The sequence below is a fragment of the Anas acuta genome, chromosome 26 (genome assembly GCF_963932015.1).
Source record: "Anas acuta chromosome 26, bAnaAcu1.1, whole genome shotgun sequence".
NCBI classification, from domain to species: Eukaryota; Metazoa; Chordata; class Aves; order Anseriformes; family Anatidae; genus Anas; species Anas acuta.
In genome coordinates, this window is record NC_089004.1 from 1368128 (window position 1) to 1383242 (window position 15115).

The 15115-nt window shown below is 60.6% G+C and overlaps 1 protein-coding gene across 1 annotated transcript; it reads right to left on the minus strand.

Annotated features, from left to right (window-relative positions):
* Positions 1–237: 237 nt before the first annotated feature.
* LOC137844795 (nuclear receptor ROR-beta-like) lies at positions 238–14706 on the minus strand. The gene is made up of 10 exons (XM_068661362.1): positions 14497–14706; positions 7594–7679; positions 7378–7519; positions 6674–7087; positions 6098–6219; positions 5785–5917; positions 4766–4873; positions 4330–4440; positions 3830–3942; positions 238–3681 (listed from the first exon to the last, which is right to left on the minus strand). The coding sequence occupies exons 1-10, from the start codon at positions 14501–14503 to the stop codon at positions 3520–3522; spliced, it is 1398 nt and encodes a 465-aa protein (XP_068517463.1). The 5' UTR covers positions 14504–14706; the 3' UTR covers positions 238–3519.
* Between the last annotated feature and the right edge of the window lie 409 nt (positions 14707–15115).

Here is a 15115-nt window from a genome sequence, read left to right on the forward strand (position 1 = left end):
CTGGTCTGAAAGAGGAAGTTTTATTTAGTTATTTTCTTTTCTTTAAAAAAATAGAAATTACAATCTTACAAGACAGACATTCAATGAGAACAGAAGCATGTTCCTAAATCTAAAAAGTAAAACATTTCCATAAAACCTGTTGGTATCTACAGGTAGGTACGTGTGGAGGGTGTTAAATGGAAAAAAATAGTTTTCCATTTCTTCCTTTCATTCATATAGATAAAAAATAACATAAAGCCGACTGAAACTTTATATATTTTCTCTTTTGCACCAACATTCACAAGAATATATATTATATATATTTTATCCATTTTTATACACAGTGTGAGGGTTCTGGAGGTGGAAATGCACACTCAGCTAAATTGCCATAGCAAACAAACACAAAATTAATCTTCATCTGGAAAAGAGCAATCCCTCGCAGCTGAGGTCACCCTGCTAAAGGGAACCATTTCTCGGGTCTTTTTTGAAAATGAAGCGGCAAAACGCCTGGCTGCTGGTGGGATGGAAACATTTCTCCAAGCCGCTGAGGGCTGAGCGAGTCTGGGGTCTCAGGGCTCCAACGCAGCCTCTCCACTTGTCACATGCAACACCGCTGCAAGGGACCACGCAAGTCTCCCTTTTCCAGGCATTTCTACCCAGGCTTTTTTGTTCTCCCTTCCCCTTAAAGCTCAATTCCTCGCGCTGCCAAGCCGCTGTCTGTTGGTGGCACAGAAGGGAGCACGAGGGACCTCAGCACAGTGCCCACGGCCCTGTTTATCTGGGCAAATCCAGAGGAGCGAGCCGAAAGCAGGGGCTGCGGCCAGCACGGGTGCCACAGGGGCTTTGGTGCGCAGCTACCATCCCTTTCGATGCATACCGCCTGCCCCAGGGCACCTGCCCAGATCCCTGGGCATTGTTCAGCTCTCGGATGGTGGCACAACGGGCACCAGGGCCCAAACTCCCCTCCTCGTGAAACAACAGTTGATCCTCTCCCAAGGAATAATTTAGTGGATGAGGGGGCTCGTTTAAAGAGAACATAAAAGTGCAGGTTCCCGCAGTTTGGCAGGTTGAGTTACTAGTGTTTAATACTTCCAGGCTTCCCTAGACTCCCACGTCAGCTTTTATTGCTCAGAATCCCAAATCTCTCCCATTAGATAGATGCTGTAAGCAGGAAAAACGCACCTCGCGGCGAGGGCTCAGTCTTTTCCTGATTTAAGGTGCTTTCTTGGTTTCTTTGCCGATGAAATGAAAACGGTGACACTGACCAGTCGTGCATGTTGGCTGACAAGTACCAAGGACGTGAAGAAGGGTGTGTGCTTTTTTTTCCCAAACATTTCAAAACATCCGCAGCTATTTCCTCTGAGAAAGGGATCGCCTGCCCTCTGTTTCTGCAGGAGGGCAGAGACCCCTCTGCAAAGCACATTCATTTTCTCGAGTGCTTTTCCCTAAGGCCTGCCTTCCCCGGAGAGAGGAGCCAGGAAGCCAACAGTGCTGTCGGAAATGATTTTTCAAAAAAGGCACAACCCTCTAGACGAAAAAGGCAATACTGACTTCTCACTTCTGTCAAGCTTTAGGATCCGAGAGGGCAGGAAACAAGCACGGCACATCCCCACCCCTGCTAACACCGCGCTGGAGAACAGCGCATTGGCACTCGGCACTGCATGGGGCCGCTGGGACGCTCGGCAGCCTTCACCGGAGACGTGGGGTCTACCGACATCAGGGAGAGAAACGAGGCTGATGAACTCCAATGTGCTCCAAAAATCAGCTCAGACGGTGGTTAACAAAACCAGAAAGCACACAGCTGTGGGTGGTGGACGGCGGCTGCTGGGGAATAGCACAGTCCCAAGTTTGTCTTGGCCTCACACCGAAGCAGAAATCCCTTCGCCTTCCTGGCGAGTCTTCCCTGATCGAGTTTGGTCCATGTTCTTCCCTAGGAGGTCTTTTATCTAAAAGCGTGAATATCCCCTACATCACTAAGAAAGCTGCTCGTTTGGTTTAGGGTGTGCAGTTACAGAAATGAAGGTCTTCGGCTCACACTCGCTGATGATCCAAACTGCCAGAGGATGTGGTTGGACGCATGAGAAATCAATAGGAAGCGAGACGGAGCTTGGGATTTTAGCCCTTTGTCAGCAGAAAACAGGGCTGCCTTGTCGCAGGTTTTTCTCTTGTTGCTTTTGGCATTCACTGCAGGAGGAGCAGGAACAGGGACTGAAAAAACCACACGCAGAGCCTGGCCAGAGAGCCCCTCGAGTGACCCTGCCGGCATCGCACCACAAAACTGTCCCTTCTTTGCCTTTTGGGCCTCCCAAGCTCGGAGCAGCACAGCTTCCCAGGAAAGAAATAAGGATCTTTTGCTTCCCTCTGTCCCCGAAGACAGATTTCGCCCTGAAAAAGCCCTCAGGTTCTGCTAAGCAGAGAATAAACAGTTCTAGAGAGCTCCCAGGGGGAAATCCCTGGGTGCAGCTTGACCCGTGGCAGAGGCAGTGCTCCTCGTGGACACGGCAGCAGGACTCCAGCTCCAGGCTGGGAGGAGGAGGAAAGGCCACAGAACCTCCTCTAGGTGCTGAGCCACAGGGAATTTGGAAAGGTCTCAATAAGAAAACTCAAATTGACAGCCAGGACCTGAAAGAGCCGCCACTCACGGCATCACGCAGGGAGCGGCACGTGGCTGCCTCTGGGGTGCAGCAGCCAGGAGCCGAGATTTGGCCACAATCACAAGGGCAAAGCCCCTCTCGGGTGCTCAAAAAAATCTGCTCCGAAAAGTCATCCAGACCGGGGAGGGGGCAGCTCAGCCACCCAGCCCCAGCCTTTGGGCAAACACCTCGATGGAGGGCATGGAGACCCTGCAAAGCTTCTCCCCCACTGTGCTGGGCCTCCTTTCCCTGCAAGCAGCCTGCTCTGCAACGAAATCCTGTGCTGAACCCCCCCAGCCATGGCTGGGTCTTTCTGTGCTGAGCTCCTTAGGCTGCACCCATGGGAGAAGGACTAAAGCGAAGCCTCTGCCTGCGCCCTCTCCTCGGGTCCAGCTGGGAGCCAGCTGCTGCCCCCAGCCGCCTGGCTCACCCGTCCCGATGAGTCTGCATTGCCCCTTCTTCATCCCATGCCTTGTGTTTGGGTTAAAAAAAAAAGAAGAAAATTTAAAAAATAATTAAAAAAATAATATCAGTGACAGAGTGCAGCCGGAACCGCGGGAGGGACCGTGCCACCAGCACAACAGCGTGCGTGTGGCGTGCGCTCCCCCGGATCCATGCACCACAGGGAGGAGTCGGTGCCTTGCCACTTCCAGGAGCATCTCCTCTCCCGAGCGGAGATTTCACATTCATTTCATTAGTATGGCAAAGTCAGTTTGCTTTTCCTTCAAGGTGCTTTACATTCAAGAGCTATTGCAATCCACAGCAAGGAAACGGAGCTGGGGAGATACCCCGCCCCCCCAGGTTGTCTTGGGTTTGATGACTTGACTTAAACAAACCGCCCCAAACCTCTGAAGTTCAGTTCGTCCACAGATTTGGGGAGTGAGGAGGCGGCTGGTGGCTCCCAGCCTTAGCTCTCCCGCGGGTCGCTGTACTGAAGCTCCGAGTTGAAAACCTCCTTGTAGAGGGGTGGGAAGTTCATGGCCGTCTCCGGGTGCAGGAGACGGAAAAATTCCAGCTTGTCCAAGTGCAGGTTGCAAATGGTCTTCATCAGGGGCAGCTTGGAAACCATCTGCAGGGAAAGGAGGAGCCGGTGAACACAGGGCTCCCAGGCAGCACCCCGCACGCTGCTGTTCCCCCTCCCTTGGGGCCGTGTTATCCCTGCAGAAAACGGCCGCTCGCCAGCCCAGCAGGGCTCCCCACGCCGTTGGCACCGCTACCTTCGAGAGCTTGTCCTCGGCGGAGTGTTTCTTCTGGATCTCGTGCTGCAGGGCCACGTAGATCTTGTCCTGGAGCTTCTGCACCTTCTTGGACTCCGTCAGCCAGGGGCGATCTGTGGGACACGGCCGGGTCAGTGCCATGAGCCAGTCCCCACCCCGCATGGCGCCGGCACCTCTTGCTCATTCTGCCTTTCCTGCACCTCGGGGTGGCTTTGGGGATGGGGGGACAACCCCAAGCCCCTCCCCATGCCCCCCGCAGCACAGGCTGTGCAGCTCTGCCACCCACCGAGGAGACCTGGCCTGGCAGACACCTTTTTAGATGTCTTCTTTTTTTTTTTTCCCCCAATCATTTTATTTAATCATTTTTAGATGCCCTTTTTTTCCCCCAATCATCCACCAAGGAAGCAACACCAGAATTTAAGGGTCAGCTCCCCCCAGCTCTGGCATGAAGCCCCCGGCCGGTCCTGGCTGTGGTGTCCCCCCCCCACGTCCCCACGCACCCGGGGACAGCAGGACGGCGGCCGTGAAGAGGGCGAGCTCCTCGTCCGACAGCTGCAGGCGGCACAGGGTCCTCCCCAGCTCGAAGACGGCGCCAATGAGGTCGTCGCAGCCTAATGGGGGAAGACGCGGGTGTCACGGCTCCGCGTGGCCCCCAACCCCTCAGCCCACCTTTCCGAAAGCTTTTGGAGAGGAGATGGTCCCTGGGGGGAGGATCGCCCGCATCGCTGGGCTTTGGGATAGGATGGGAAGCAGGTACCAGCCATGGTGGGCACCAGAAGCAAACCCAGGGGTGTTCATCCCCTCCTGTCCCCACGGCACCTCAGTTTGCTCCTGAGCCCTGCTGGGATCTGTCCCAGTTTCACGTGGTGACAAGCCCCATCCGGGCGTCAAATGGACAGGAAAGCCCCGAAGGAGAGGCAGCAAAGCACCTCTTACCGAGTGACTTGAACATCTGCATGCTGCCGAACTTCCCCTCGAAGAGCACTGTGTTGTTTAAGGGGTTGAACGCGCGGATCATGCGGATCAGGAGCACCTCGAGGCAACCTGACATAGGCAGAGAGACAGCAGACGAGGGAGGGGAGGGCAGGGGGGGTTCCATCATCCCAGGACCAAATGAAAGAAAGAGAAAAGCCCCCAGTGCAAGTTTGCGGTCCGGATTGTTCATTTCCAAGAGCACAATGGTTATTCCAATAAATCCAGTTTGGGTTTGGGTTGTTGGTTTGGGTTTGGTTGTTGGTTTATTGTTTTTTTTCCCCCATTTTTTTTTTATTTTGGTTTTCAATTGTGACCACAATATTTCACCAAAGGGAAATATTATCCAGTCATTCAGCAGTCAGAAACAGGGATTGATCAATGTCATGGTGGAGCACCAAGAGAGAAGAGGGTGAAAACAAAATAAAAAGAAAAAAAATGGAAGGAAGAAATGAAGAAATGAGTTAAAACTCCCATGTGTTGGGCATGGCCAGGTCTGAGCCTTGCAGTGTGGCACCCTGCCAGTCCCTTGCTGGGAGAAGAATCCAATCTTCTCCTTTTCTCTCTCCCTGCTTCATTTTGTGTTTGGTACCCCTTTTCCTGGGGAAGAAACTGCTGTGCTCCTATGAAAACTGGCAAAAAGCGCACACACACACACAAAAAAAAGCCCAGCCATCCCATTTCTGATTTCTGCAATGCTCTCCTCCCGAAGGTTTCGGGTTTTCCTGGAGGAGGTCATGTCTTGCACAGGCTTCCCGGGAGCCTCCCTCCCCGGTGCCATGCGCAGACCCCTCCTGGCACAGGGATGCTGCTGACCCCCCTGAGCCGAGCCCGGGGGCAAGCAAGGCCGGGGGCTCAGGAAAGCTTGGGAGGAGACAGCACGAGAGGAGAGCATCAGCTGAGAGAAGAGACAGGATCTGCCCTCAGCACGGCGGCTGCTGCTTGGGGGAGGCGCTGGGGACGGGCGGGGGCCCGGCTCTTACCGGCTTTGAGGAGGATGATTTGGTCGTTCTGGCAGAGCTCCATGAAGCCGTCGATGCGCTTGGCGAACTCCACCACGTACTGGATGGCGTTGGAGATCTGCAGCGAGCACTGCTGCCACATGGCCTCGCAGCTCTGTGGGCACAGCGGGGACATCCTTTAGGGCTGGCTGCCGCCCCGGACCCCTGTCCTCCCCCCTCCCCACCGCACGGAGCAGGGAAGGGACCCCGGGGTGCTCCCTGGTGCAGTGCCACCCACGGGCAGCGGTGGCACTAGGACAGCCGGGACAGGACCCGCTCCCAGCGTGGTGCCCACCTTGCTCTGCAGGGCACGGACTTCCTCTGGGGAGTACAGCGTCCACGCCAGGCGCTTCAGCTCCTCCGCTGTGTACTGGCAGGTCTCCAGGTGCGACTTCACCACGTTTTGGGCAATTCGGTCTGCAAAGAGGTGGCAGCGGGTGGTGAGCCGCGGGGACACCACCAACCCTGCTGTCCCTGCGTGCTGGCGCTGCTCCCTCCCAGCCCAGCCTGGGCATCCCCCGGGAGCTGCTGGAGCTGAAGGCTGGAGGGGGAGAGGGGCTCATGCATGAGGATTTGAGGACAGATTGGGTGTCCGAGGGGCAGAGGAGGGGATGCTCTGCACGACCTCAGCTGCACCGAGCTCCATCAGTGCTCAGCCTGAGGAAAGAAGCACCCGGGGCTGCTCTGGCTGGGTCTGCCCCTTGCTGCAAGCGTGCCCAGCACCGTGCGTGCCCAGCGCTGCACCCCAGGCTGGATGCGCCCTGCCCGTGCAGTGCTGAGCACGGTGCCGCACACGCTGTGCTGAGCATCATGCTGGGGCTGCACGCTCCCTGCATGCCCGGCGCCGTGCCGGGGCTGGGCAAACACTCACCGATCTCAAGGACAGAGATGTCAGCAGCCAGCTGGCCGCCCTCCAGCGCGCCGTGCGCGAAGAGCGCCGGCTCCAGCATCAGCTCGTAGAGGGACTCCTGCTTGATGAGTGTGGCCTCAGCCACATCCAGGCTGGACTGGTCGGGAGAGGGCTGTGCCGAGGCCAGGAGGTCGAGGTTGTAGTAGGTGCTGCTGCCATCGGGGGTGAGGGGGAAGTCGAAGAGGAGCCCGTCCGACAGCGTGGAGATGTCGTCCAGGTCCGAGAGGCCGCTGCTCACGCTGGTGGTGTAGACGCGGCTCAGGGGCTCGGGCTCATCCTTGGCACCGCCGCTCTGCTCCTGGCTCTGCTGGTGCTTCTGCACCTCGGCGTAGAGGCTGTCCCGCTGCTTCTTGGACATGCGGCCGAACTTCACCGCTGATGGGGAGGAAAATGCCACCACATTACAGCGCTGTCACCACATCAGGGCAGGACAGGTCCCAGCTCACCGTGCGGGGTTCAGAAGCCCTGACTGGCACAGGGGCCCCGCTGGATGCATCCCCTGCCCCAAACCAACCCAGGCTTAAAGCAAACAGCAGCGGTTGGAATTTTCCCCTTAGGAAATGCCAAAGCATTTCTCGCTCCCCATTTCCACATGCCCTCTCCTCCAGCCCTGGCAGCCTCGAGCCTCCACGGGAGTACTGGGGACGGCCCCGGGCGCCACTCACCGTCGCGGGACATGCCCAGCGCCAGGCATTTCTGCAGGCGGCAGTGCTGGCAGCGGTTGCGGTTGGTGCGGTCGATCAGGCAGTTCCTCTGCCGCGAGCAGGAGTAGCTGGCATTGTTCTGCTGGCTGCGCCGAAAAAAACCCTGCGAGGGACGGGAACGGGTTGGGAAGGTGCCCGGTGGGACGGCAGCACCCGCCCGGCCCGAGCCGTGCTCACCTTGCAGCCTTCGCAGGTGATAACGCCGTAGTGAATCCCTGAGGACTTGTCCCCGCAGATCTTGCACGGGATCACCTCAATTTGGGCTGCGGTGGAGGAAAGGGGGGGGGAAAAACCACGGGGTTAATGACGGCAGACACTGAACCAAGGAGACCGCCCACCCCTGTGATGGGCACGGCTCTGTGGCTGCTGGGGAAACTGAGGCAAGGCCGTGTCATCCGAGGGCCAGACCCAACAACAGGTTGCCCCTTCCTGCATGAGCCTGCAGTGATGCTCACATCTTGGAAAGAACCCCAAAAAGGCCCACCCAGGGCATGGGTACTCCCACGGGGTCCTCCGTCTTCTCCAACAACAGGAGATGGGCAGAAAAGGCTTTTCTGCCTTTTCTGGCTTTCCTAGCACAGAGTACTTGTACACCAGCCCTCCCTGAGCTCAGTTTTGGGATCATTCCCCTTATTTCTTGCCTGATGTGTGCATGCTGGGGGGGGGCAGGGAGCACCAAGGACACCCCAGGCACAGGGAGCATCCCCATCCCTGCAGCCAGGGGGTCCGGCCCAAGCAGGGGACCTGGCTCCCCACCCAGACCCCCCCGGCAGCTCGAGGACCGATATAGCAATGGCTGGCTCAAGGTCCCAGCCCCTTCCCCCCGTAAATCCGCTTCCCTCCCCGCTTCTGCTTCGCTGGCACTGAGCTGCTAATAGGCTTCGTCCTCCTCATTTTCCAGCTGCCCCAGATCCGGGCTGGCGCTGCCCCCCCAGCTCTCCTACGTGCCTCCCGGCATCGCTGCACCCTCTAATCCCCGCTCCAGCCCCCGCGCCCCCGAGGGTGCTGTGCAGCCGCCGCCGCGCCAAAATAAACCCCGCGGCCAGATTATGGGTATTTAAAATCTCCTGGGCCTGTGCAAATCCCCGGTGTGGGTAATTCCCTTCTGCCTCTCTCCAACCCTCTGAGCCACCATTTCTCATCGAGGGCTGCGTTTTGGGGGTGGTTCCCAACGGCCACCCCATTCCAGCCTGCGGGAGGCTGCGTTTTGGTGCTGGGCTGCACGTGGCCGGTTACATCCCCGCGGTGCCGCCTGACTTTGTGCTCGCTGGGCTTGTGCTGGGGTTTCAGGAGCGCCGTTCGCCTGCTGATGCGGCCACCACTGGGCTGGAGGCTGGGATGAGGCACAGCGGGGTCTCACCCCTGTGTCCGTGCAGGATCGTGCCCCCACACTCCTGTGAGGCATCGTCCCCGTGCTGTGCTGTGCCTCCGCGGGTGACAGCCCCGCTGCTGGTGTTCCTGCCCGTTGCCTCCTTCACCCAGTGACCCGGAGGCCGGAGATGTCCCAGTTTCTCTCAATGGTTTGGGTGAGGCTGGGCTTGGTCAGCGCAGCCTTCCCCCTGGAGTGGGGCAGCCGGGCTGATGCTGGCCCCCATCCGTTGACCTCGAGTGCTCTGGTCAGATCCTGCCCCAAAGGCACGGGGTGATTTTAGGGCTTTTCCCAAAAGGGATGATGTGCAGGCAGGTGCGGTGTGAGGCGCCCAGTCCCAGCCCCCTCAACCTCTGCACTGCCACTGTAACCCCTGGGACCCTATGGTAACCCCATGGCATCGCCCCCTTTGACTGAAGCCCCTGGATGGTGACACGCGGCCACCACCGCCGTGCAGGTGGCCTCCAGTGACCGAGACAACCCCAAATTTCCCATCTTCTGCTGCAACCTGTGCCCAACAAACCACCACCGCCTCCACTCCTGCAACGCCGTGATGTGCAAACCACAGGGACCCCGTTCCGCCCCGACACCCCAAGAGCGTCACGGGGGGCAGAGGCGGTGCCACCACCGTGGCCGGGGGGACGGACAGAGGTGGTGCCACCCCCGGCAGGAAGCGGCGTTCGTTATGCAAGGTTAATTGCAGCCGCCGGGAGCGCCCGGGTGATGCATCCTCCATCTCGCCTCGCCCTCACGCCCGCAGCCGATACCCGGCCCCAGCGATTTCGGCACCGCGTGCCCACTGGGACAACCGGGCTCAGGGTGGCCCTGGAGCACACAGGGCAGAGCCCAAGTGCCCGTGGCCGCTGGGTGCTGCTCGGGGAGCCCTCGCTGCCAGTCCCAGCATCTCCCCGCTGGCAGAAATGCTCTCCTTTCGTGGGATGGTGTCAGCTAAACGCTGGCCCCGAGCCCTGTCTGCACACCAAAACCGAAAAATGCAGCCTCCGAGAAGGGCAGCTCCGGCGTTAGTGGGATGAGGCAGAGGGGACGATGTGCTCCGGGCTCTCCCCAGGCCAAGCGTCACCTCCTGACCCCAAATTTTCCAAATGGTCCTAAAGGAGAAACCGCCAGCGATTATGGCTGTGACGAGCATCTTCAGGCTCTAATTGAGAATACGGCATCCTGCTAATTACAGCCATGTGCTCACAGCGAGCACCTGACCCTCTAATGGGACGTTAGGCCCAAATAACTGACGTGGAGATGCAGCCGTAACTCCGGCGTGATGGCAATTAAACCTGAGAACAGCTTTTAATTGCTGTTCTGTTTGTAACCGCTGGCTGAATCACCACAGCCCGCCCCCCTCGTGCCTCAGTTTCCCCATCGAGGGCCGTGCCAGCTCCTCCTCCCCAGCCCTGGCACCAAGCACGCCCCGGCCAGGCTGGGCTGGAGAGGGATTTATTGGGGTGGGGGTGAGCAAACTTCCCCCCCAGGCAGCAACACAGCGGGCTGCGTGGGCTAAAAGCTAAAAGGGGGCCAAAAAGCAAAAAAGGGTTAAAAAGAAAATTTCCCAGCTGGCAATTAAAATGTCCCAGCCGCGGTATTTGCTCTCCTCCCACTGTAAATATTTCTTGCCCAACTCCAGGCCCGCTGCCACCGGCTGTCCCTTATGTAAGTGCCACCACCCGGCCATCGGGCTCAGCCACACGGTGGCAATTGGCCCCGCGTCCATCCCTCGAGCCCACGCTGCTGGAGTCCTCCTGTCCCACTGACACACTTTCTGCTCCCGTACCGCGCTTGTGTAACGCCGCCGGCCGCGGCCGTTAACCCTTCCTGCGGGCTGGGGACCGCGGCAGCACCGGGGTGGCAGCGAGGTGGCCACTTTGTGCCCACGGAGGGCTGAGACCCGCTGCCACTTCGCACAGGAGCTGTGAGCTGCAGCACCCCACGGGTGCCACCTCCCCGGCCCTGCAGCGGACGCCGTGCACGGTCCCCATGGCCAAGGCCCCGCGTCACCCGCGTCCCCTCCCGGGCAGGCGGCTCCCGCGGTTTCGGCAGAGCCGGAGCCGCCCTCCCCGGGGCAGGATTCGGCTTCCACCCCGCGCCAGCACCACCACCCGCCCTCTCCTCCGCCCTGGGGCGGGCATCGCGCCCCAAAGCCAGGCGGGCCCCACGGCGCGTGTGGCAGGACCCGGCTGCGGGTGGCCCCATCCCTCCCCTCCCCTCCCCTCTATTTTCTCCCTGCCGGGGTGGGGGTACCACAAGGAGCTCAGCACCGCACCGAGACCTGGAGCCTTTTTGGAGCTGCCCCCCCTCAAGTCAGATCAATGAGGGATGGTTGTGGCTGGGGAGCGAGGGCTCCTGGGCGTACTGGGGGGGTCTTTGCAACCCCCGCAAGAGGAGCCTGAAGATGCCCTGGTACCCAGGGTGAGCCCAGCGCATCCTTCAACCCACAGCAAGGGGCCGGGACGTGGCCGCTCTCCCCAGATGGTCCAAACGAAGTGATGGCAGCAAACCCAGCACCGGGGCACGGGTGTCCCTTGATGGCTGGGTGGTGGCTCCAGGCGTTTTGGGGGTGGCTCTGCCCCTGCCCCAGATCCCCAGATCCCCTCTTGTTTTCCAGCACCGCGTGTGGGGCACGCGGCCTCCGCAGTGCCGGGCTCATTACCCAGTGAACCTGCTGGGAAAGTAGGTCTGTGCCCCATACCGCTGCCACGATCGATGTGATGCGCCGGTCGGGGCACCTCCGGGCAGGGGGAGCGAGTGGTAATTAGCAGCTCCCCCCATCCCCACTGAGAGCACGGGGACGCAGCGGCTCCTTCCCTCCATGGGGACACGGGGGACCCCTGGACCAACGCGGTCCCCAGTTTGTCCTCCAACCCCAGCGCTGCCCCCAGGGCCAAGCGCTGGATGCCGCTGAGCTTCCGTGGGTAATTAGCCGTGATTGCATCAGGTGAAGGCGGCCTTGGGCAGGAGTGTCGGAAAAAATAAATGCAGGGAATTATCACCTGCCCAGATCTGCCGGGTGCTTTGTTTGTAAACAAAGCTGCGGCACCCGGCACCTTCAGCATCCCGGCAAAAGGAAATAAAATGAAACGTTTCGGCCATCGGCATCCCTATACTGTGGTTGACCCCAAATGGGCTGGGGTGGTTCAGAGCGCCCGCCTGGCACAGCCCCATCGCGCTGAGCAAAGTGTGGGCTCCGGGCCGCGGGGTCACCGCCACCGTCACCGCGCGGCCGCCTGATCCGGCTCAATAAGGAAAACTCAAGTTACGCAACCCTGGCGCTGCGCCGACTGCGAGGCTGGAGGTGGGAACGGGTTTCTTAACCGATTAGCAGAGATTTCGTGGAAACTTTCGGCGGCAGGAGGTCCTGGGAGGGGGCAAAGCAGGGTTCGGATGCGCTCCTCTGCCTTCGGGGCGACCCCGGTGCCTTCATCGCAGCTGCAGAGCCGGTGGGCTCAGCAACACCGGCACGGTGCCGGCCCCGCTGCAAGCCCAACCCCACGGGCTCAGCACTTTGCACCTTGGCTGGTGCAGGCGGTGGCATTGCTGCGCCTGAGCAGGACCCACATCTGAACGGGACCCCGGGTGGGGGACACCAGGCTGGGGCGGGGGAGCCCCCCCTACAGCCCCGCAGCTAAACTGAGGGGGATTTATCTCCGTGGGGCTAAATAAAGGCGGAGAGAGCTGGCGCATCCAATAAACAGGGCAAGATTTAGACCTTAGCAGCTCTTTAAATAGCCGCTGCCGAGTCCAAAGTTAAACCCGGCGGGGAGGTGGGGATGCCGCGGGGTTAACCCGCTGCCATCCGCTGCCACCCGCTGCGGGGACGAGCGGCTCCGTCCCTGCGCTTTCTCCCTCCGGGCACCACTGCCGCTGCTCCCTGGGGTTATCGGGGACTCGCCCACCCCAGTGCCAGGATCCCAGGTGCCTCCATCCCCACCACCTCTCTGTTTTGCTTCAATGCCCAAGAGCCACTTTGGGGCCTGGCCAGCTCCTGGGGACAAAACCCTTGGGACGAGGCACTCGCTGGTGCCATACAGACATAGGGCATGGCCCCATCCCCACAGCATCACCAACACAAACCCATCAGGGTTCTTCTCCTGCACCTTGCGGGGGCATCCGGCACCCGAGGATCCCCAAACCCATCCCGCGGGATGATGAGCTGCCAGCAGCCGCCTTCCCCACCCGCCTTATTTTTGGATGGCGAAGGGCAGGGTGATCCCGCCTGGCGCGGGTGCAGCCGTCGCATGGACGGCCATCGGGTGCCGCCGTCCTTGCCCATGCCAGCGCGCGCACGCTGCCCGAGTGGGCAGGGAGGCTCCTCCTCCGCCCTCGCTGATTTTCCAATGACAGATCTAGGTCACTAGGACAAGTTGGAAAGGCTGCCGAGCCACCGCACGCTCCGAGCCATGCCGCTTGCAAAACAAGCGATCGGGAGAGCTGGAAACCCTATAGGATTATACAAGGCAAAGCCTCTGGCGCAGCCGCGGTGCGGGAAGGGCCGAGGCGAGGAGCTGCCGTAAGCCCCGGGGAAAGGGGCAGAGCGGCGGCTTCGGGGAAGGAAATGGAGATTGAATCAAGTCAGCGTCGCCATGCGGGCTTCAGCAAGAGGCAGGGACCCCGTGCCCAACAGGGATGCGGGAAAAACGCCTGATGGGGGAAACACTGACTTCATGGGGTTGGCCCTTAATTAGGGCCAACACACAGTAATTGCGGGGCAAAAAGGAAAAAAAGGAAAAGTTCACCTAGCTGCTAATTAAGCCTGGTGCTGGCTGTGCCAGCGCTACATAAGAGCCCGGTACTGTTATCAATTAGGCGGGTGCTGATGCTTCTCTCTGCGCTAATAAAGGTGAAATCCTGGGATGTGGCGGGGCAGGAAGGGGACGCGGGGGGCTCGCCCTGTCCTCGCCAGCCCCACGCGCTCCGTTACACAAGAGCGCAGAGGGGGGAAAACCAATTTGAGGAGCTCAAAGGCGCACGTCCCCGCAGGCACAAAGACAGCAGACACAAATCCACACACGGCGCAACTTCAGACAAGTCCCAGTGGTGGTGGAAAACCAGGGGAAAATAAAAAAATCCTATCGCAGGGTGTCGTGGCACAGCCACGCTCCCATCAGGTCCGGCCACCGCTGCGTCACCGTCACCTCCCTGGGCACCGGCTCCATCCCGCCAGAGCCTTCCTCCCCTCCATCCTCCTCCTCCCAGCTTTGCAAAGGAAAGGGTGAGAGGAGGAATTGTGCGGGACAGTGGATGCGGGGGGGGGGTGAAAGCCGCTGCCGGGTCGAGGGCACCCAGAGCGGGCTGCGGGGAGCCGGGGGGGGCCGGACTAACCCGAGCCCCGGTGGGAACAACATCTTGCCGGGGAGATTAAGGGGCTTTAGGGCGAGGAAAAGCTTAAGCGCGGGGCTGAGCCGGCGTCGGGAAACGAAGCGAAATAAACAAGGATTTTACCGCCGGCAAGGAGAGGAGCTGGGGAGCAGCGGGAGCGGCCCCGGAGGGTCCCGGGTGCCCTCACCCCCGTGCTCCCCTGTGCTCCCCGACGTCCCCCCGTGCCCCCGACGGGGCAAACGCCGGCGGCCCCCTGCGCCCCGCTGCGCTCCGGCGGGGCTGACGCGGGGCGTCCCGGTCCCCTCCCTCCCGGGGCCAACTTTTGCCGTTGTCCCGTGTCCCCCTCCCGCGCCGCCGCCGCCCCCTCCCAGCCCCGGGCTCACCTCGCATCGTGGCCGGCAGCGCTCAGGGGCGCGCCGGGGGGCGCATGGGGCGGCGATGGGGTCCCGGGCCGGGGCCGGTGGCTGCGGAGCGCGGCGGCACCGGGAGGCACCGGGAGGCACCGGAGGCTCTGGCACCTGCCCCTCCGCGGCGCCGCTGACCCACTTCTGCCCGAGCATGTGGCCGTTCACATGACGAGCCCGCGCGGCACCGCCCCCCCAAATCGGTTTCACTTCAAGCCCCACCTCCTGCCCTTCCTCCTCCTCCTCCTCCTCCTCCTCTTTCGCCCTGCCGCCGTGCGCTCGGCGCTGCGCGTCGGGTGCTGCACGACGGGCATGGCACACAGGGCGCTGCATGTCGGGTGCTGCACGCTGGGCATTGCACGCTGCACATTGCATGCTGGACATGGCACACAGGGTGCTGCATGCTGGGCATTGCACGCTGGGCATTGCACACAGGGCGCTGCACGTCGGGTGCTGCACGCTGGGCATGGCACACTGGGTGCTGTACATTGGGTGCTGCACGGTGGTGGACGCACATCGGGTGCTGTGCGCTGGGTGCTGCACGCTGGGCATTGCACACTGGGTGCTGCACATTGGTTCGTGCACATCAGGTGCTTGC

Coding starts and splice junctions, on each gene's coding strand:
- LOC137844795 (XM_068661362.1), bottom strand. Junction 7,088..7,377: donor GCTGGGCATGTCCCGCGACG/GTGAGTGGCGCC, acceptor CCTCCCCATCAG/CGGTGAAGTTCGGCCGCATG. Junction 3,682..3,829: donor CCGAGGACAAGCTCTCGAAG/GTAGCGGTGCCA, acceptor CTTTCCCTGCAG/ATGGTTTCCAAGCTGCCCCT.